Source organism: Kogia breviceps, chromosome 2, assembly GCF_026419965.1.
Source record: "Kogia breviceps isolate mKogBre1 chromosome 2, mKogBre1 haplotype 1, whole genome shotgun sequence".
Classification (NCBI taxonomy): domain Eukaryota; kingdom Metazoa; phylum Chordata; class Mammalia; order Artiodactyla; family Physeteridae; genus Kogia; species Kogia breviceps.
Window position 1 is genome coordinate 131,408,624 of NC_081311.1, and position 23,927 is coordinate 131,432,550.

General features: G+C 35.1%; 1 protein-coding gene across 6 annotated transcripts in view; it reads left to right on the forward strand.

The window, feature by feature from the left end:
* Positions 1-23,927, forward strand: part of TANK (TRAF family member associated NFKB activator) — a 91,413-nt gene that overhangs the window by 48,751 nt on the left and 18,735 nt on the right. For 3 of the 6 annotated variants that reach the window (XM_059053789.2, XM_067026168.1, XM_059053784.2), the window contains 2 exons: positions 7,731-7,842; positions 8,959-9,077. In XM_059053789.2, the coding sequence (XP_058909772.1) occupies positions 7,731-7,842; positions 8,959-9,077 (231 nt within the window). Of the gene's footprint in view, positions 1-7,730; positions 7,843-8,958; positions 9,138-23,927 lie in introns of those variants that run through there. The other 3 variants (XM_067026167.1, XM_059053785.2, XM_067026169.1) reach the window with 2 other exon arrangements.

Genomic DNA, 23,927 nt, shown 5'->3' on the forward strand with positions numbered 1-23,927 from the left:
AAAGTCTATATTACTAAAAGAAAGAATGAGAATGCGTATGTGGTAATAATGAGCAGTCTTGGCCACATCTTGTGACTGACTAGTTAAGTTGCCTAGGGAGTTTCAAATATCACAAGATTCCACAGTGTGGAATTAAATATTAAATCAGTTTTATTATACCAAGTTGCTTGTCACTTATTTCTGCCACTGTCCTGTGGGAGAAACCAAATATATTTTTTAAAGACTTAAGTACCCTCTATTGTTTCTTTGACCAAGAGAAGAATCAATAATAAAGTAATAAAAACATCTGAAAATTTAAAAACTGATTGCCAATTTAAAAGTCAGATTACCATATTCATAAATGATTAAGTTACAGAAAACTTCCTGCATTTGATCTGCTTGTCCCCAGACCCTTTGTATTATGTAATCAGAAAATATCTGCTTCTTGAGGAAAGAAGTATTTGTCTCTTCTTGCCCAGTTCTTGATTAAAAGAGAAAAATCTACAATAACTTGTATAGAAAGGAGGAAATTTTCTTAATTCTAAAATAGTTCAGATGCTGTGCTATAAACTGCTTTTTCTTTGTACTGATAAGTAAGGTGAAGGATATAAAATATTTCAAATCACCCTGTGTGCTAAGCAAAGAGCCTTATTGACTAACCAGTGGGTATAAGGTAAAAACCTCAAATAAGACTAAATTTATGCTTTTTATCATAAATTACAGATCTAAATGTTTTCCTGACAATAAATGTAAAGCCATAGGATTGTGTTGTCAGATTGCTTTATTCTAGAGCTAGTCTTGACCCATGTGAAATGTAAACTCTCAAGGCTTATGTTACCTATAAAAGCTTGTAAAACATGTTTTAAAGGAATGCATAAAGGTGTAACATGCCTTTATTTTACGTACTACTTTATTTTAAAATGCCTTTTCGTTCACTTAAGATGTGAATGGCCTCATTATTGTTTACTACTCTTCCTTTTTTCCTTTCTTTCCTTCTCAAAACATTTATCTTGGTGTAAAGTGTCGGTAGGAATAAAGTAGTTCACTCTTTTTTTTTTTTCTACTGAAGCTACTGGTATTAGAATAAAGGTGCTTCTGGCTGTTTCTGATCGAAGGCTTATTTCTTCTGTTGTATGTTGTGAGTACTTTGCCATAAACTTGTTTTCCACCTATTAGAATTTAAAATGTTTGTATCCTTTGTTCCAGGTCTTAATTTTCAGAAATATGTCCTGTCAGAACTTTTAGGCAGGTATGCTAGGATATATATTCAAGAAGATTCATTAATAATTAGGAATATTTAAATTATGATACCCATTCAAAGATTATAGGAATATTTAAATTATGATACCCATTCAAAGATTATTTTGAGCACCTACTCGCTGTATTGTATCAGGAACTGCTCTAAGTTACTGGGTCTACAATGAGCAGTAGAGATGCTTCCTACTTCATGAAATGGTGGCACAGACTACTTAAGCAGAGACTAGTCAAACAGTCCTGTAAATGTAAAGTTTCAAACTCTGATTATGTATTAGGAAGAAAAGTAAACTGCTTTTAAAATATCTGTTAGAGATTTGACCTAATTTAGAGAAGACAATTTTTATGAAGTGATTGTGGAAGGGCAAGGTTGGGGGGCTTTCCAGGTACAAGACCCATTGGCCTAAAGAACTGAAAGTATAAGGGAAATAATGCAATGAGAAGAGTCAAGGGCAAGACTTTGTAGAGCTTTAGAGGCCATATTGAAGATTTTTGGTTCTTTATTCTATAATCAGTAGGGAGCCATTTAAGGGTTTTTGGGGGGAGGGGTGGGAGGAGGAAAGAGTGGGTCTTATGATTAGATTTACATTTTGCAAAGATTTAAGAAGAGCAGTTAGGCTGTTGCAGTAGTTCATTAATGTTTGATGCTTGAACTGTTATGTCTTCATTGGAAATGAACAAGTGGATAGATTTGAGAGTATTTAAGATTAAAATTGACACTTGGTGGTGGATTGGCAATAGAACAAGTAAATGTCAAGGATGGTTGTAGCTTTCTGGATAAATAGCGATGCCATGTATTGAGAAAAGGAATACTAGAAAAGGACCGATTTGGTGGGTTTGAGGGGTTTGTTAGTTGGAGGGAGGAGATCATCAGATTTGAGTAAGTAAAATTTGAAATGCTTTTTCAGCACTTGACCACATAGATACAGAGTTCAAAGGAGGATTCTGCTAGAAGGAGAATTTGAAAGTCTGGGAAATAACCAATCACTGGGAATGAGATTGCCTGAAGGGAGAATATATAGCAAAAAGAGAACCTTGGTAGAGCTAGATAGACTCACATGAGTCTAGCCATGGTGCTTATTCAGGGCCTTGGGCATTGTGGTTAGGCAAACCTGTATTCAAATCCCAGCTTTACTACTTACTGAGAAACCTTGAGCAGGTTATTTTGTAACTCTTTGTGCCTCAGTTTTCTCATCTATAACATGTGGGAAATAATCTCAGAAGGTTAGTTTAAGGATTAAGTGAGATAGAGAAAATAAATCTAATTTCTGGAGCATAGTAAATAGTCAGTGAAATGATCATATGATGATAATGTGTTGATGAAAAATTTGGTTGCAGAACAGTTCACATTTTTAAAAAAAGATACATACACATGTACACAGAAGTTTTGAAAGGACAAATGCCAAAGTGTCAGTAGTAATTACCTCTGAGGAGGAAAGGAGAGCAAAGTAAAGGAAGAGACTGTCACTTTTACTTTGTACATATATGGGGTTTTGTTATGGTGGTGATGGTGGACATTTTGTTGTTTTTTGCATTGTTTTCAACAAACGTGCTACTTTTGTAGTTTTTAATGACAATTTTGTTTCTTAATCATTTCTGAGCCTATTTTGTCTCTTTGTAAACTTTGAACAACCAGAGTTTGTTTTTTTGCTTGACAGAATATTTTTGATTCAATGGAGATACCACACTGATTTCTTGAAGAGAAGCTTCTGAGTCCTAGATTACAGTGAACTAGAAGGACTGAGAAACTGGCTTAGAGCATGGGGTGGTTGTGTGGTAAGTCTGGTGACAAATTGCCTATGTACAGTGATAATCAGAGCTTTAGTTAATGGACATGTGCACTACATGCTATAGTAATAGATATGTGGAAATGTTGTTCATTATTACAGGAAAGTAACTAATGTTTGCAAAGAGCTTATTATGTGCCATAATAAGCAATCTCCTTCAATCCTGTAAGTAAATATTATTTTCATTTCAAAGTGAAAGAAACCAAGGCTCAAAGAAGCTGAATAAATTAATCAGGACCAAAATGCAATATTGTAAAATAAAAATAGTTTACCATTTGGCATGCAGAGAAATTGGTGACAGCACTGTCGCTTAATAGTAGATAATCAGATTGATAATCTGATCTGTCAAATTGCAGATCTTCTAGGTAAGTCTTGGTATCAGGAAGGTGGGAGAGGGCAGGGTTTCTAACTCCCTAGTTATAGGAGAATATAGCGGAGAATGGTTTAGCAATGAGCTGTGTAAACCAGATCTCCGAGTTGCTAATCCTATAGGGTCTCTTTTTTTTTAACCTAAAATTGAAGTTGGTTTTTAGTTTACCATAGTTTCAAGATAAGACAATTAGTTTGTATCTGAAGTGTTATGTATTGGAATAATTAACATTTAATTATCTTCCTTCATGAACAGTGGAGCTCCCTATTGAGAGCTTTTGTGGTAGCCAAGCAAATCCTTCAATAAAGCTTTTCTTCTCTTTGTTAATCTTGGAACAGTTTGAAAGGTTTTTAAACCAAGGCTTTTTCTTTTAATCCATTCAATATTTACTAAACTTTTTGTTCTTTTTATACTTAGAGGAAAAGAATGGTATTTCTCAGAATATTGGGATTAGTTCTTGAGGATGAGAAGAGATAATGTTTGACCTATTTAGAGAATTATGGATGACTTAAGGACACTTGAACTTTTTTTCCCATTTAGGAAATACATGCTTTGGAAAATATGAAAAATGAGAATTTTCAGTATCAGCAGTAGAAAAAATTCAATTTATAGAACTCTATTAATATTTATGAAACCCATGAAAACTTGAGCAGCTGTATGTCCAAAATTATAGAGAATATGCTGCCTTAGTTTTGAAGATGGATTGAAATTTTGCCTGGATAAAGGGACATTTCTTAAGATAAGCTTTTTGCTTTATTTATGATAGTCGAGAGTATGTATGGACAACCATTTTTAGTAAATTCAAGATGTGTACTATATTTAATCACCATTGTTTTAAGTTTTGCTTTTGAACACTGAGAAAGAATACAAAGTACATTCTGGCACCAAGTACCTAAGTACCTGTTTACCTCTTTAGATGCTGATAGACCATTTGTTTTGCTAGTCTTTGGGACTGGAAGGAGTGTCAAATACACAGAAGCCAGAGTCATCTCGGCCAGATGGTGTTTGATACAGATGGATGGTTAGTTGTCATGCAGATCTCCTAGTTGGTAACTTGTTGCTGCCATCTGACTCAAAGAATCATTCACACACACTGGCTGTCAAAAGCATCTTCTCTTCTGTCTGTTTTAGCTGTCATGTCTGTGCTCTGTACAGAAGTGTTGACAAGACATTGCTGTTGTACATTTTCAATGTGGTTGTTAGTGATTTTTCTGTTTTGTGGGGTCTTTGGTAGTGCTGGAATGTACTTGCTTTGTAATTGTACTGGTTTTTTAAAAAAAATACTGTGACAGTGCAACAATTATCTGACCTTTTAAAAGGACTTTTCAGACAGTAAGTTTGTTAACATCTGTTCAGTGAACAAAAGCATTTACTAAAAAGAAAAAAAAAACCAAACTTCTTGTTCCTGTTAGTTTCCAAACTTAGTAAACTGAATTCTGCTGGTTATCTCACAGTTTGATACAGTATCCTCTTCTGGATTTCCCCTCTCATAGCCTTGTGGTCAGAAGCTTTATACTATTTTCTAAATATGTCTTTTCTCTTCTCGAATTAGTACGTTTTTTTCTGATAGTATAAGTTTCCCTTTTTTTCCAAAAAGAGAAAAAGACATGGCCTATTTTTTTTGCATCCATCTTCTGAAACTTAATTTCCTTTTGTCTTATTTACCTACTGACTTACTGTCTCTATTTTTCCTATTTTCCTTATAGAAATGTAAGCAAAACCTTATCTCCATTCCTTCAGGTTACTTCTGAAGGCATATCTATTTCTCTTATATTTCCTTATAAAACTTAATTAGTTTATTTATTTGACTAATATTTATTGAGCGTCTCAGTGTGTGCCAGGTACTCTGCTGTACTCTGGAGATGGGGTACTCAGGAGAAAGTAGTCTCTGCCCTTGAGAAGGTCATAGTCTAAAGGGAAATCATACATATAAACATTTAGGCTAGACTACTGTAATTGATATAATGTAAGTATGTGGAAAGAACAGTAAAAGAACATGGGCCATTGCTGTTCTATTTCCCCTGCTATACTTCCAGAGTATTGGTTTTTAAATTATTACAGAATTTGCTTAAGTTTATAAAGTACTTTGTTAAGTTGTTTAAGGAATAGTTCAAAACTTCAACTTGAAATTATTGTTGATCTATAGATTTTTTTCCAGCTAATGAAAACATTTTCAGCATTATTCATTTATTGTAATATGCTATATGCAGATGTGCTAAAGTATGTTTTTAAGCCAGAAACTAGAAGATGAAAATTACCTGGCAGAGGCTTTCTGAGTTGGTTCCAAAAGAAAATACAGGTCATTTGTTTTTTTCATTAAGGTTGGGGAAAAATATATAGTACATGGAGAATGGACTGAGGCTTGAATAACTTATACATTTATTCTGGGCCCATCTCTAACTTACTAAGTTGTACTGGTTACTTAATGCTAGATAGTAGAATATATATAGCTCTCAAAGAATAGTGAAAGAATGCGTAATTTTTGTTGATATTTATGAAAAGCTTTGAGTTCTTCAGAGAAAGTTCTAAATACACAGAAGTAGATAGTACAGACTGTAATATCAGCGTGTTTGCTGATTCCTCAGCCCCAGTGGCTCTGTGTAGCCAGGTAAATTTAAAGTATTACAGAATTTGCATTAGAGGTCTAAACCCTTCTTAGAGTCAACCTACCCACTCTTTCTAGGGGCTTGGATGTAAGTTTATGTAGGAATAAGAAGTCTTATTGGGGGAAACCTGGCCCTCGACTGGAATTTGGTATCCAAGGTTCTGTTCTCAGACTCCTAGTCATAGGACATATGGTTCAGACAGATTCAAAAGACTCATTCTTTTATTCATAATAATAAAATTTACTCAGATTTTCTTTTAATTGGATTCTTTATTTTATTTTTTCAATAAGCATGTGTTGAATTCCTCCTATGTGTAAGTTACTTTGCAGAGTTCTATGGGAGTATCAAGTTATATGATACTACCCAGAAGCAACATGCAAAGACAGCACACCACTTGGGTTATTTACCAGCTTTGTCAGTTACTCATGTTTGAAGTGTAATACTTATAAAATTTCACCTTTTATTTGGGAAAATGTGGTATTTTGCTTTCATTTCTTAAGCTAATTTACTTTGGGAATCTAGGAACAGCTGTGTAATTTATAAAGAACTTTAGGTTTATAGATCTCTGAAAATAATAGAGCTTCATTAATTTTGAACTTTGATTAAGTATCAATTCAAAATCAAATATTTAGTATCTATTGAAGGACAGTCCAAGATTATTAGAACCCCATTTCATATTGCAAGGAATTTACAATTTAGTCATTTATATGTCCTTCTAGTGATGGAAATTGTTAAAGAATTCTCTATTATTCATATATTTTTCAGACTTTGTACTAACTTGATAATTGTAATGGAACGTTTTCAAATTTCGGGTTTGCAACATTCGTATTCTCTAATGCAAACTCGTGTCTTCTTTCATTGCTTAATTCTCACAGCCACTGCAATGAAATAGTAAGGTGAATGGATTAAAAATATAAGGGAGGGCTTCCCTGGTGGCGCAGTGGTTGAGAGTCCGCCTGCCGATGCAGGGGGCACGGGTTCGTGCCTCGGTCCGGGAAGATCTCACATGCCGCCGAGCGGCTGGGCCCGTGAGCCATGGCCGCTGAGCTTGCGCGTCCGGAGCCTGTGCTCCACAACGGGAGAGGCCACAACAGTGAGAGGCCCGCGTACCGAAAAATAAAAAAAAATTTTTTTAAAGTAAGGGAAATTGTAGTATTTAAGATATCCACTAGAGGTTAACCATGTGTTCTCTTGACTTCTTAAAACTTAATCTTAGAAGTTTCTGATCAATGTAATTTTATAATTTGTACATGTCCCTTTGATTTTCATAGTGTTTTAGCTAGAGCTACTTCCTTTGTGTTTTTGTACTCTAAAAGTAAATTCAAAAGTGTGTTTATTTAAAAGACATGAAATCTTCACTTTTTAAAGTTAGTGGGTATTTTTATAGAATAACTTTAATATAATATCCATTTTGTCATTCATGCTTTTCTTGTTATTATTAAGGATTAAAGTCTAAATTATAGTTTTTATCCAAGAAACTATACATTGAACTCTTAACTGAAATTTCTTTAATTAAGATTTTTAAAATTTTACAGGGTTAAAAGCGTTTTAAATCACTTATGTTTGTAATGATTATAAATGCATTATTGGATCCTATTTTTAGCTCATAAATAAATGCTCCAGTACCTGGGAAATGGCAATATGGGCAACTCATATCTATATGTAATTATTAAGGGACAGTAAATGATGTACATGTCTGTCAGTAAATATCAGGCTAACTGGTTTTTATGTCAGCAGACTGAGAACTATGAGCAGAGAATACGTGAGCAACAGGAACAGCTGTCACTTCAACAAACTATTATTGACAAGCTAAAATCACAGTTACTTCTTGTGAATTCGAGTCGAGGTATGTTCATGTAAAATTTTTATTTATTTCTTAAACCTCTGGGAGAAAAGACAGGTGGAAGTTAAGTTTTTCTACTTTATTTCTCCATTGTTTCTCAGTAGTTCTGATATTTTAATAACTGTGGTACAGTTACGTTTATTTAAGAAATGAACAGTTTCAGGAAATGGGAAAATGGACATTCACATATATTATCTGGTGGAACTCTTAAGTTGATAAAACTTCCTAGAAGACAATTTGTCAATAAATAGCAAAAGCTTTTAAAATGTCTGTGCCTTTTAAACCAAAAATTCAAGTCCTAAGAATATATCATAAGAAAATATTTCTTTAAGTATTCAAGGTATATATGCAAGGATGCTCATCACAGTATAATTTCTAATAATGGAAAACTAGAAATAAATGTTCAACAGTTAAATTACAGTCATTTGTCTAGTGAACAGCTGTGTAGCCAAGAAAAGTGATAATAGGGGTTCAGTTACAAACATGAGACATATTCATGATATATAGCAAACTGAGCAAAGCAAGATAAAAAATAAATGTAATTTTATCTATGCAAAAAAAGAAGATTCTTTTGTGAATTTATATGTATTGGAAAAGAAAAATTCTGATAAAATATAAACCAAAATGTTAACAATAATAATTCGTAGATAATAAAAACTGTGGGAAGCTTTTTTTTTATACTTTTCAGCACATCTGCATTTTCTCATTTTTTAATAATAAGCATAGAGTATTATGCAAATAATTATCATAAATAAGAAATGCATACCTGAAAATATGACTTAAATAAAAGTTTAATTACATTGCTGATGATAAGATACAAAGAACATACTTCTAGTTTTCTAAATTCTACGTATTTTATATACTACTGATATTGGAAGAGTAGGGGTTTTCTGTGTTTAGTGGGAATGAAAGTAAAAAAATATGAATCAAATATGCCAGAATCTAAATGGGCAAATCTAAATTGTCAAAGTAACTATTATCTAAAGAATCTTTAAAATTCATAGTTTAAAATCTCTACTCTTTAAAATTAGGGGTTTGGGTTTGTATTCTTTTTACTTTTCCAGGTAGTACCAAAAACAAGGATTTCCCACTTATGTCTAAGAGGTTTTTGTCTTACAGATAACAGTTATGGCTGTGTTCCCCTGCTTGAAGACAGTGAAGCAAGGAAGAATAATTTGACTCTTGATCAGCCACATGATAAAATAAAATCACGAATACCAAAAGAAAAAGAATCAAAGGTAGACTGCGCTGCCTGTTTATTCCCTAAAGGAAATAAATGAGAAATCGGGCTTCTTGAATTATTTAGTCAGTATTCTATCACATTTGGGATGGGCAGGAATGGTGGAGAAAGTGGATAAGATTCTTTTCAACCCTAACACTGCTATTGCAAGAATCAAAATTTAAATGGTGGTACATAACACATCTTCCCCATTTTATTTTCCTGAAATGGATCCACCACTGGAATTCTAAACAGAAGTTCTTTATATACAAACAAGTAACTAACATGTTCCTAACTATATTTGAAGCACTATTTCCAAGTGAAATAAAGACTTAAATTTCCTATTTCCTAGTATTCTCTTTTCTATCTCACAGGTGTTTACCAAAGAAATAAAAGATTTTACATAGAAAGAAATAAGATAGTAAGACACAGATGATTCTGGGCTAGAAAATAGCATTCTAGTTTTTTCATTTGCCTGTGCTTAATTAAAAAACAAAATCCACCTAACTAGCTTAAGCAGAAGTCTTCATTGAAGCAATATAAAAAGGAATATTGTGTATCTGTAGAGAGATGTGTACAAAGATATTCATGGCACATTGGTTAGAAACAACCTAAACATCCATCAGTAGCAGAATGGTACATTTTTACAATTAAACATTTTAGAAAAATTAAACTAAATATTTATATATTAATATACCTAGATTTCAAAAGTGATGTTGAGTAAAAACTGGAAATTACAAAATGAAAAAATGGGAATAATTTCTTTAGATTTTTTAAAATATAAAACATTATGACATCATTTATAAAAATATAAGTGTAGTAGAAGTATAAAAACATGCAGGAAGGGTATTCTTTAGAAAAATGAAAGTGGGGAGAAAAGAAACTGATTCTGGGAAAGGAATAAAGAGAGCTTCAGGTATATCTGTAACTTTTCTGTTTTTAAAGAAAAGTTCTGAAGCAAATATGGCAGAATCTTAATACTTTTTAAATCAGGGTGGTCGAGATATAGATGTATATTGTATTATTCTCCATGCTTTTCTGAATCATTGGAATTTTATGTTGAAAAATGAATTTTGTAATGAGATGAGTTGGGTTTTAGTGAGATGAAACAGCTCTTGAGTGAAATAATATCTCCTAACAAATGAGGACACTTAACAACCACAAGACAATTAAGTCAAGAGTGCTATATTTATTTATTTATTTCCTTCTAAATCAGGTAGGAGGTTTTAACTTTGTGTGTCAAGGTTATTCAGTTACTTATCCCATAACTAAGACTATCTTAACTTGTTTTTATTTAACATCAAATCTGAGAAATCCAGTTTGACAGTTACCTATAAATAAAAATTTTAGAATGAAAAATTCCCTATAGTATCTCCCAGTTCATATATCTTTATTTTAGAATCGTTATTGGTTTTTTTATTTGAATCATTCAACTCTCTTCACCCCCACTCCAATATCCATTTATCTAAAACTGCTAGTGAACACAAGAAACTGTGCCACTGGAACATGTTCAGGTTTATTTTGCAAAAGACAAAATTCAGAAACAGTGATTCTGACTCTTAGAATACAATTTTGTGATTGAGCCTATTATAGTACATTTTTAAATCATTGAACTACTATAAAATGCTGACATAAATTTAGTGCTTAAGTAAATAATATTTGCAGGCCATTTTCCTGTTTCAAAGACTTCTAAAGGTCATGATTTATCATCAATTTTTAGTCAAAATTCTTATATTTATTCCAATTATAACATTTCTCTGAAAATAATAAAATATCTCCAGTTCACGTACATAGAAAGTATTTTTGAAAGTAGCAGTCTTGATTAGAACAAAGGGGATAATGTGAAAGTCTCTAAGATATATTAATAATTTAGTTTATTTTGAATTTGGATAATTTGTCATGAAAGTTTTAGAGTTTGTCAATTAGTGTTCAAAGAGAAACTTCAAACAGATTTCTTTTTAAAATTATGTTTGTTTTAATTTTGTAAGATGTCTTTATGTCTCAAATATATATATATATATATATATATATATATATATATATATATATATATATATATATATCTGAACAGCTGGGCTGAAATTAAGTAACAGAAATCATGTCAAAGGTAGCTTATTTCCAAAAAATTAATAATGTTGCATCAATTATAACCTTATTTGTGGACAGACCATAAGAGGGAAAAATACAAAGCTCCAAGTAGGAAATAAATCTAAATTCAGTGAGTTCTCTTAATTATCTTTACTAACAGGGGAAAGATTTATTTGACAGCTACGTATTTAACTCTTTGAATAGCTCATCAACTCAATCTTCTTATACTATAATAAAAATTAGCAGTTTTATATTTCAGTTTTCCCATCTTCCTTTATATATCTAGAGCCAAAGTGCTAATGAGCACTAAACATATAAAGGATTAAAGAGAAGAAATATATTTTAAAAGAATGGATAAATTGGATTTATTGAATATTTAAGAGTTGGCTATATATGTGTTGCAAAAATTAGTCCTAATTTAGAAAAATACTGGCCAATTGAAATTAAAATCTTTTCCATTGGCATATATGTTGATCTGAGCTAATTAGTTATAATTAAATACATTTTTAGGTAATACAAGTGAAATCCTTTCCTGAAGGAGTTTGATTGGTATGGGTATCATTAAGGTTTTTCCAAAATGAAAAAATTCCATATTGGTTGCTTACAATTTTGTCAAAGTATGCATGTATACACAAGACAAAACCTAGAAGGTAGTATGCAGAAATGGCTAAGATAATGGTACAATTTTCTGTTTTCAATATGCTTTTATTTTATTAGCCTTCTCAAAAACTAATTGATTTTATTTTTTTTTACTGAAGTATAGTTAATTTACAGCATTGTGTTAATTTCTGCTGTACAGCAAAGTGACTCAGTTATAATATATATACATTCTTTTCCATTATGGTTTATCATACTGAATATAATTCTCTGTGTCATGAAAAACTTAACTGATTTTAGAAATTACATTCCCAATCAGTTGGCCTAGACTCTGTCATGAATTAGTGACTTAATAGAAATGGTTTGAACCAACAACAGAAGGAGGCTACTGCTAACCACTCACAGTCCTTTCCTCCTCCTATTTGGTGGGTAGTTTGAGGACTGTTTACCTTGTTTAGGACTTGGCTAGGATATTTGAAAAGGGAAAGACCCCCAGACATTATGGCAAATGGCAACTATGGCTGCCTTGGAAAATGAGACACATAGAGTGGAAGAAAAAGGAATATGTTGAGGGAAAAGAGGACCTTTTAGAGAATTGTATTTGAGAAACATGAAATTTATAGTTTAGTCTGTTCATAGAAATCCTACAAAAAGAGCATGCAAGAGTCCTTTGATTTCTAAAAGGACATAATAAAGTCAAGGTCGCAGAACCTGTATCGTTGGATGACCCTTAGTATTCTGCTTATAGTTTAGTGATTAGAGGAGAAGTACTCAGTTTAATGGAAAACTTGAGTTTCACCTCTTGTACACCACTGTAGTTTGTACAGTATTTCTTGTTGAGATAGGATTCATTGTATTATCTATAACAAAGTACCCCAAATTTACCCCAATATATAGCAACAACTATTTATTAATCACTTTCTGTGGGTCAAAAATTCAGGGGTGACTTAGCTGGGTAGTTCTGATTCAGGATCTTATGTGATTGAAGTCAGAATGTGGCCAAAGGCTTCCAGTCACCTGAAAGCTTAACGGTGGTTGGAGGATCCACTTCCAAGATGGCTCACTCCAAGATGGCTGTTGGCAAGATACCTCACCACATGGGCCTCTCATCACAGTGTGCCAGCTGTCTTCCTCAGAGTAAGAAAGAAAGAGATCCAAGAGAGCGAGGAGGAAGCCACAGTGCTTTCTACAAGCTAGTCTCTAAAATCACACCTTTGCTTCGACTTTATTCTGCTCATTAGAAACAAGTCACTAAGTGCTTCAGAGATAAGAAAATAAGTTCTTCTTCTTGAAAAAACAGATTATCAAAGATTTTGTAGACCTACTGTATTTAAAAGCATCACAGGGGGACTTCCCTGGTGGTCCAGTGGTTAAGACTCCATGCTCCCATTGCAGGGGGCCCGGGTTCAATTCCTGGTCAGGGAACTAGATCCCACATGCTGCAACTGAACGAGCCCATTTGCCACAACAAAGACCCAGCGCACCCTAAATAAATAAATATTTTTAAAAATAAAAATAAGGGCTTCCCTGGTGGCGCAGTGGTTGAGAGTCCACCCACCGATGCAGGGGATATGGGTTCCTGCCCCGGTCCGGGAAGATCCCACATGCCGCGGAGCGGCTAGGCCCGTGAGCCATAGCTGTTGAGCCTGCGCGTCCGGAGCCTGTGCTCCACAACGGGAGAGGCCACAACAGTGAGAGGCCACAACAGTGAGAGGCCCGCGTACCACACAAAAAAATAAATAAAAATAAAAGCGTCACAGGGATTGTGGATTGTGGTATACAGAAGAGGGTACCGAAAGATCAAGAGTGTGTGTAGGGACAGCATAGTATATCATTTACCATATGATAAATATTAATGAGAGTTAAAGGAACCTGGCAGAATTTAATAATGCATTTGATTCTCCTGAATCCTATTGCTTTTCATCTCAGAGGAAAGAAATAATCATAGCTTATTATCTTGAGAATAATTTCAAAAATTCTAATATGAATATAGACTTTCCAGAGGAGATTAGCTGAGCAGTGCTTTAGAGAACCAAGAAACTGTCGCATATTATTACTTTAAAAGTTAAAAATTGTAAGAAATCAAATAACACAAAAATGCATACAGTTATTCTTGGCAAAGACTACTATCTTGTTTGCAGGACACCATAGTCAGACATAGTAACATATGTCATGATAGCAGTTATTATTTAGCAATTGTTTTATTTTAATATAAATACAAATTCTGAGCAGGGATCAAACCCAGGCCCCCTGCAGTGGAAGTGCAGACTCCTAACCACTGGACCACCAGGGAGTTCCCCTGGATCATTTTTATGATCTTGGAAACGAGATTTTTTTATAATACAGCTCTGGGAACCACTTCATCTGCAAACTAAATGCTACCCTAGGTGTGTAGGGTGTGACAAAAGATTTTGTCATCTTTCTATCCCTTTTTTTGTGTGTGTGGAAGTTATACAAAAGTCTAGAGTGTTTTGACACAAGAAAATATAGAGAGCAAAAATGTAAAATATATAAAAGAATTTAGTGATGTTGGTAAATTTTCTTCACTCATTCATTCAATAACTCTAAACTGCCCTCTGACTTAAAGTCCTGATTTAAGAACCAAAATAGACATTATTGAATGTTGTAAAGTTTTTTCAGATTCTAGGATCCAAGATACAAAGTATATATTATATGAGTTTATTTGAACTTTTAATTATTTAGAGACCATGTGTTCATATGTATAGAGATGTTTTTATGCTTTATTTCTGATTTTCTATATGTAATTTATTCTTTATACATCTTTTTTCATTTGAGTTATATGCTTTAAACAAAAGCTTAAAAATACAAAGAATACAGTTGTTACTGAAAGATGCCAGTTAGACAGTTGGCAAATTTCTAATGTAGCTATCATTGTGATTAGATCAGCAGATACATGGTAACTGAGGAGCAGGAAAGATTTTATAGGTTTAGAATAGTAAAACAGCGATGGAGCTGTGGAGCTGCCATCAGTGCTAACATTAAGGAAGTAGGATGTGCTGTACCTGGCAATTGCAAATAAACGTAGAAGCTCTGACATGTTTGAAGAAAGCTGATGTCTAAAAATTTACTTGTCAATCAGTTAGACAAGAAGTTTTTGTTTTTATTTTAACATCTTTATTGGAGTATAATTGCTTTACAATGGTGTGTTAGTTTCTGCTTTATAACAAAGTGAATCACCTATACATATACATATATCCCCATATCTCCTCCCTCTTGCGTCTCCCTCCCACCCTCCCTATCCCACCCCTCTAGGTGGTCACATACCACCGAGCTGATCTCCCTGTGCTATGTGGCTGCTTCCCACTAGCTATTTATTTTACATTTGGTAGTGTATATATGTCCATGCCACTCTCTCACTTCGTCCCAGCTTACCCTTCCCCCCTCCCCATATCCTCAAGTCCATTCTCTACATCTGTGTCTTTATTCCTGTCCTGCCCCTAGGTTCTAAAGAACCTTTTTTTTTTATATATTCCATATATATGTGTTAGCATGTGGTATTTCTTTTTCTTTTTCTGGCTTACTTCAGTCTGTATGACAGACTCTAGGTCCATCCACCTCACTACAAATAACTCAGTTTCGTTTCTTTTTATGGCTGAGTGGACAAGAAGTATTTATTGAACTCCTTCTATTTTCCCAGTCTTGCTAGTCCTTGATAGGAATACCAAAAAAAAAAAAAAAAGAGTAAGATCTTTCCCTTTTAAGGAGCTACAATCTGGTTGGGCAAACAAAGATTTGGAGACCCAAAGCAATTAGCAAGCAAATTAAAAGACAATGTGAAGTCCTAATTACATGACAAGATGAAATCCTAATTATCATTTTATGGTACAGATAAAACATATAGGACCTTAATTTAAAAATAAAAATTCCCAGTGAGCTGAAGTTACGCTTGATCAGGCACTCAAAATTTAGTTTAAGTAGGGGAAAGGAAAATTCTTAACTTGCTTATGTGGTAGTATGTGCATTGATGTGTAAACTTAAATTTTGTGCAGCATTTTAATAGAAAAAGAATAATCTCTAGGCAAGAACCCATATTATCCCAGGCTACTTTGGAGAACATTAAATAAACTGAAAGCTAAAACTGAGGGTTTTGAAAGAGCAATTTCATTTACTATAACTTTTTTGATTTTTGTTTTTGTTTTTTTTGCGGTATGCGGGCCTCTCGCTGTTGTGGCCTCTCCCGTTGCGGAGCACAGGCTCCGGACGCTCAGGCCCAGCGGCGGCCATGGCTCACCGGCCCAGCCGCTCTGTGCCATGTGGGATCTTCCCGGACCGGGGCACGAACCCGTGTGCCCTGCATTGGCAGGCGGACCCTCAACCACTGCACCACCAGGGAAGCCCCTACTATAACTTTTTTAAATTACATAATCATGACTTCAGAGGAGAGAGTGCTTCTTTTTGTTTCCTTATTCTTTATTTTTGTTTCTTTATTCTGTAGATGGTTCTTCAGTGAAAAGCATTTGCCCATGGTATGTTCCTCCAGTTATTGTATATGACAGTTTTGGCAGACACTGTATGAACTTTAACTTGTTCTGCTGTCTGGCCTTCTGTAGCTTATAAAATCCTAGCCTCACAAGTCTAGGTCTTGGATGACATCTCCATCCTTGAACTGTTCATATCTCATATACTCTGGACTTTAGGTGCCCCACACACTTAGGGATCTCCATCTGAGTTTCAGGCCCCCATAGCTTCTTTCAACCTCTAGATACTTTATTGCAAGTCTCTTAAACTATATTTATTTATTTGTAGGTTAGGTTTATTGTCAGGTACCTGGTTTTATATACATTGTAAATGCTTTAAAATAGAGTATCATATACAGGTATATGATAAAACCCCCTTTTTTAAATATGTTTTTATTATTTGAACAGAAGTTAGAAATTATATCATTAGTCAAGATATGTTAATTATCAAGTGATTTCCTTGGCAAAGTAAAATATGGTTTACATTACCAAAACACATAGTACCTTTCCTGAGAGAGGAACTTTAAAAAAAAATATGACTGCTTATGTACTCACCTTTGTAAAAAAAAAGAAAAAAAAAAAAAAGATTTATCCCTGTATTCCTTTAAGGCTTGATTCTTTCTTTTCATCATCTCTTATTAGATAGAAATGCCCATTATACAATGGCACATGACAGCCTAGCCTGGGGATTACAGAGGATTGGAGAAAACGTGTGTATGTAACAACTTACCTTCTTGGTCAGAGCAAATGTCCCATTCTCCCTGGTTTTGTTTTTAGAGATTGGATCAAATATACCTTCTTTTTATATGTAACACTTCTATATTACTTTTCTCTGGAGATTAGTCTTTGTTTATAGACTCTCTGGTAGATTAACAATTAGAAGGAAAATAGTTATTCAACAAGTTCCCAAGGTGTCATAATAAATATATCACAAACTCTAAGAAAATTCATATCCAAATCATTTTAATGTTTACATTGAAACTTTTGTTGTAGAAATTGTTTCCAAATCTGAATTATTAATTCATCCTAACTCCTGTTCTGAGTCTCTGGTTTTGTTTTTGTTTTTTTTATTGAAGTATTGTTGATTTACATTGTTGTGTTAGTTTCTGGTGCATAGCAAAGTGATTCAGTTATGCGTATATATACATATTCTTTTTCATGTTCTTTTCCATTATGGTTTTATTACAGGACATTGAATATAGTTCCCTGTGCTATACAGTAGGACTTTGTTATTTATCTATTTTTTATATAGTAATTTGTATCTGTTAATCCCAAATACCTAATTTATCCCTCCCCCACCCCCTCTCCCCTTTGGTAACCATGTTTGTTTTCTTTGTCTGTGAGTCTGTTTCATAAATAAGTTCATTTGTGTCATATTTTAGATTCCACATATAAATGTTATATGGTATTTGTCTTTCTCTTTCAGACTTCACTAAGTATGATAATCTCTAGGTCCATCCATGTTGCTGCAAATGGCATTATTTCATTATTTTTTATGGCTGAGTAGTATTCTATTGTGTATATATACCACATTTTCTTTATCCATTCATCTGTTGATGGACATTTAGGTTGCTTCCATGTCTTGGCTATTGTAAGTAGTGCCACAGTGAATATTTGGGTGCATGTATCTTTTCGAATTACGGTTCTCTCTGGATATATGCCCAGGAGTGGGATTGCTGGATCATATGGCATCTCTCTTTTTAGCTTTTTAAGGAACCTCCATACTGTTTTCCGTGGTGGCTGCAGCAATTTACATTCCCACCAGCAGTGTAAAAGGGTTCCCTTTTCTCCACACCCTCTCCAGCATTTGTTACTTGTAGACTTTTTAATGATGGCCATTCTCATCAGTTTGAGGTGGTACCTCACTGTAGTTTTGAATTGCATTTCTCTAATAATTAGCAATGTTGAGCATCTTTTCATGTGCCTGGTTGGCCATCTTACATCTTCTTTGGTTAAATGTCTATTTAGGTCTTCTGCCCATATTTTGATTGGGTGGTTTTGTTTTTTTTTTTTTCTGTTAATGAGTTGTATGAGCTGTTCATATATTTTGGAAATTAAGCCCTTGTTGGTCACATCATTTGCAAAGATTTTCTCCCAGTCTGTAGGTTGTCTTTTCATTTTTTTTATCCTTTCCTTTGCTGTGCAAAAGCTTATAAGTTTGATTAGGCCCCATTTGTTTATTTTTGCTCTTATTTCTATTTCCTTGGGAGACTGACCTAAGAAAACATTGGTATGATTTATGTTGGAGAATGTTTTACCTATGTTCTCTTCTAGGAGTTTTATGATGTCATGTCTTATATTTAAGTCTTTAAGCCATTTTGAGTTTATTTTTGTGTACGGTGTGAGGGTGTGCTCTAACTTCATTGATTTCTATCTAGCTTTCTCAACACCACTTGCTGAAGAAAGTGTCTTTTCTCCATTATATTCTTGCCTCCTTTGTCAAAGATTAATTGACTGTAGTGTGTGGGTTTATTTCTGGGCTCTCTGTTCTGTTCCATATGTCTGTTTTTGTGCCAATACCATGCTGTTTTAATTACTGTAGCTTTGTAGTATTGTCTGAAGTCTGGGAGGGTTATACCTCCAGGTTTGGTCTTTTTCCTCAGGATTGTGTTGGCAATTCTGGGTCTTTTATGTTTCCATATAAATTTTAGGATTGTTTGTTGTAGTTCTGTGAAAAATATCATGGGTAATTTGATAGGGATCACATTAAATCTGTAGATTGCTTTGAGTAGTATGACCATTTTAACAATATTAATTCTTCTAATCCAAGAGCATGGAATATCTTTCCATTTCCTTGAATCATCTACAGTGTCCTTCATCAGTGTTTTGTAGTTCTCAACTGTAAATCTTTTCACCTCCTTGCTCAGATTTATTTCTAAGTATTTTATTTATTTTTTGATGCAATTTTTTAAAAAATAAATTTATTTATTTTTTGGCTGTGTTGGGTCTTCGTTGCTGTGTGCGGGCTTTCTCTAGTTTCAGCGAGCGGGGGCTACTCTTTGTTGCGGTGTGTGGGCTTCTCATTGCAGTGGCTTCTCTTTGTTGCAGAGCACAGGCTCTAGGCACGCAGGCTGCAGTAGTTGTGACACGCAGGCTCAGTAGTTGTGGCTCGTGGGCTCTAGAGCGCAAGCTCAGTAACTGTGGCACATGGGCTTAGTTGCTCCATGGCATGTGGGATCTTCCCAGACCAGGGCTCGAACCTGTGTCCCCTGCATTGGCAGGTGGATTCTTAACCACTGCGCCACCAGGCAAGTCCCCTTGATGGGATTTTAAAAGGGATTGTTCTTTTACTTTCCATTTCTGATACTTCATGGTTAGTGTAAAGAAATGCAACAGATTTCTGTATGTTAATCTTGGTGAGTTTCTGTTTTTTAATTTAATACATAATTTTAGTTTTTGCTTTGTTATTATACTAGAAATAATTTTTGAGGGGAGAAGAAAATGAGAAGTGGCATATCACTTTTTAAATCCTCTTCCCTGGCTTCTAAGCAGATTTAAATAGCTCTACTATCGTATTTCTCCCCTTATTTCCCCTTTTTGTACTCTTTCTCACATTTCCTATTTTTCTGTTTTCTACTCTTTTCCAGAGCCCACTAAACAGAGTTACTGTATTCTATTCTTCCCTGATTTATCTTGACCAAGGCGTGAAAGGCTGTTTTTTCAACCTCAGTAGGTTGGGGCTAGCCCTCCAAAACAATCCAGTTTCTCTTATTAATATATATCTGTCATCCTAAAAGTTCTCAAAATCTGTCTTAAAGATATTTGTTTCTTCATACTTCCCTGGCGGTCCAGTGGTTAAGACTCTGCACTTCCAGTGCAGGGGGTGAAGTTTTGATCCCTGGTCAGGAAACTAAGATCCCACATGCCGCATGGCGTGGCCAAAAAAAAAAAAAAAAAAAAAAGATATTTGTTTTTTAGTTAGAAATGCTTTTTGCATTTGATCTGTTGTGATATGTTGTGGTGGGTGGTTTGGTGGGGGGGTGGGGGTGGGTTTTTTTTGGTTGGTTGGTTGGTTGGTTGAATTATATGAAGAAAATCCAGCTTCACACAGATACGTAGTTGGGAAAGAGAAGAGTATTTTAATAACCTTTTTAGAAATTGTAGATATTTTCCTTTGATACTACACCAAAACTTGGCAAGTGGTAATTTCTTAATGTTAGCTGCAGTATGAAAGCTGAAACCAGTGAACTCTTCTGGTACATTAAAAGCCATTGGTCTGTCTTGTACTTTGAATGTATCTTTTACTTATGTATGATTTTGTAGCATCATGAATTGGTCATTTGGAAAATACTGGTTCAGGGAGCTATGCACAACTTCCAAATATTGACTTATTTCATGATATAATATTTTAACTCACATTTAACATCATTACTGATCTCATCAGAAAAGTCTTTACTGGGCAGCTGTCAAGATTACTATAACAGAAGTTTTCCAAAATTTGCACTTGAAAACTTAAATTTTTTCGTAAACAACAAATCTTTTCAGTTGTTTTCCTTAAAGTGGGAAGCTAGCTTCATTTGCTTTTGAGAAAATGTCTGAATAACCATAGCTTGCATGATAATCATTCTTTCAAGTGAAAATGGCATTCCATTAAAAAAGTGACTAGTTCAGGGCTTCCCTGGTGGCGCAGTGGTTGAGAGTCTGCCTGCTGATGCGGGGGTTCGTGCCCCGGCCCGGGAGGATCCCACATGCCACGGAGCGGCTGGGCCCATGGGCCATGGCCGCTGGGCCTGTGCGTCCGGAGCCTGCGCTCCGCAATGGGAGAGGCCGCAACAGTGAGAGGCCCGCGTACCACAAAAAAAAAAAAAAAAAAAAAAAGTGACTAGTTCAGCTTGAAGCTCAAACACTTGCACAAGTGCTTTTCCCCCTGTTCTTCAGTATGGTATAGAAGTCATTTGTGTATATTTCCCATTCCGTCACAGAGAATACTAAAAAATGTTAGCTTGGGATCAAAATTCAATAAAATTAATAGTTTTGTGGGGTTTTTTGTGGTACGCGGGCCTCCCCCTGTTGTGGCCTCTCCCATTGCGGAGCACAGGCTCTGGACGCACAGGCTCAGTGGCCATGGCTCACGGGCCCAGCCGCTCCGCGGCATGTGGGATCTTCCCAGACCGGGGCATGAACCCGTGCCACTGAGCCACCAGGGAAGCCCGAATTCATAGTTTTTACTGTGTCATCATCAAGGATATTCTTAGGTGAAACTGGTTTCCTTTTTGATCGAGTGTACGGCATTGACGAATACAGTGAGTACAGTTTGGTAACATGGCCTTAGTCATACTCAGGCACCAGCAGTTTTATTCACCATTGCTTTTGTATCATCAGTATAAATGCCAACACAGTAAAAAAAAAAAAAAGCAAATAATATTTAATACTATTGTGACAGTTGTTGACCCCATGAGTTTCAGGATCTGGGGTTTGATTTTACTCTACCTACAAGCTAATAAGTTATAACTTCATGGATGCTGGAAGAAGACATGAGACTCCTGGATCAGAGTATAAAAGGTCTCTGTTATTTATAGAACAGCAAGCAGCTAGAGCATAATATTTGCATTGGTCTCATGGTGGGGGACACAAGGTGGACCCAGATGGATGCCTGCACATGCAAAGGGTTGCATTATGCTGTTAAAAGATGGTGTGGTGCCTGATGCATTTCTTGAGCTATTCCACAGAACCCTAGATTTGTGAAATGTTGCACAGTATGTATTCTTCGTGGTAATTTTTAAAGGCACAAGAATGTATTATAGTGTCCAAAATCAACAGTAAGAAAACTACTTAGCGGGAATTCCCTAGTGGTCCAGTGGTTAGGACTCCACACTTTCACTGCTGAGGGCCCAGGTTCAATCCTGGTTGGGGAACTAAGATACCGCAAGCTACGTAATATGGCCAAAAAGAAAAAAAAATTTTTTTAAAAAGAAAACTACTTAGCTTCATTTTACCATAGAATCTCTAGCTAGCACTTTTCCCAATATTGTATTTTAACAACTCTTATTGAATTTGTAGTCCCTTTTAAGATATTGCTAGAATTTGATAGGGGAGAGATGGGGAGGGCACACCTGATTTATCATTTGCACCTAATATGCTGTGTTCTTTCAGTGTCTTTGTTGCTTGCTTAAGGCACTCTTGCCATGTTATGAAAGCTTTTTCCCTGAAAGATTTTTTTTTCTTTGCCAATTAGACATCTTTCCATACACTTGATACTTGGCTCTAAGATAAATAGATAGATCCTAGAATCCTGATAAAACTATTGTAAAGTAGTTCCCAGGCATTCTGTAAGTCATTAAACTATGATTTTTTTTTTCTTCTCTGATAAGTTCCTTTTGGAAAACCAAATAATTCCGAGATGGGTATCTTTTGTTTTCTCACTCCTGTTGTGCTTATCAATAGTGGTGTGATTTTTATATTCCTTATTGGATAGGTTTACCCACCGTTATTTCTACCTCTAATTGCTCTTCACCATTTAACATTAAGACAGCATGATTCCCTCTACATGTCATCCAAATAATGATGTGCAGGAGGTCACTGACTTGTCCAGATTCCCTGAAAGTGTCATCTAGAATGTATTCCTGCTGGATGGCCAGTGGCCACAGTAAATGTTGCTTTCCTTCTTGCTGCTGCTGATTGAACATTTTCTCTTCCTCCTCTTTCCCCATGCTGCAGCCACAGAATCCCTGTTCTTGTCCCTAGTTCTTGTTTCTCATCTTGTCCTGAGGACAGAGTGAAAACTTTTTAATAAATCTGAATCTAAAACTCTCCCTTCTACTTTTTTGATAAATGTCCATTTCTCTTTTACATGAAGAAGATAATAGATCTTTATAGTTAGTTGTTTTTACTAAGTTTTTTCTTGGCAAAGTAAAAAGTTGGTAGCCCTTTATCAGACCCCTAGTTTTGTTTTGAATTTTGCTATTCTAGGAATGCTTAATCTCAGTTTCTTTAAGGTTTTATCTTTCCCTAAGATTTTTTTATTTTAAGGAGAATGGCCTTGCATTAACAAAGGAAAATGAAGATTAGAATTGTGAACCAGATTTGAGGAAAAGGTGATTGGGTTTTTCAAAATTTTTTTTAAGATTAATTTTTTAAAATTTATTTATTTATGGCTGCATCAGGTCTTCGTTGTGGCGAGGGCTCTTTGTTGCGGTGCGTGGGCTCTAGTTGTGGCACACAGGCTCCAGGGCGCTTGGGCTCCATAGTTTTCGTCACGTGGGCATGAGCTCAGTAGTTGTGGCACGTGGGCTAGTTGCCCCGCAGCATGTGGGATCTTAGTTCCGTGACCAGGGATCAAACCCACGTCCCCTGCATTGTAAGGTGGATTCTTTACCACTGGACCACCAGGGAAGCCCCTGATTATGTTATATTTTAAAATGTGGTTCTCTACAATAGACAGCAGAACAAGTGAAAATATATTGGATTGAAAGAGAATTGAGGGTGGCTATCAAGAGAGAGGGTGGGCCTGAAGATACAGACTTTAGGAAATGAATACTCAATAGACTTAACACGAGAATGAACAATAAGAAAGGTGTATATAATGAGGGAAGAACAGTGTACCCATGTGTGAACCTTAGAGAATGCCCACATTTTTAGTCTAAGAACAACAGGGACCAATGAAAACACCAAAACTTAAAAAGAAAACCAAATATTATACTGGTAGCCAAAAAGGTATCAAGAAGGAGGAGCTGCTCACTACTGTGAAATACTGTCACTAATGTGAA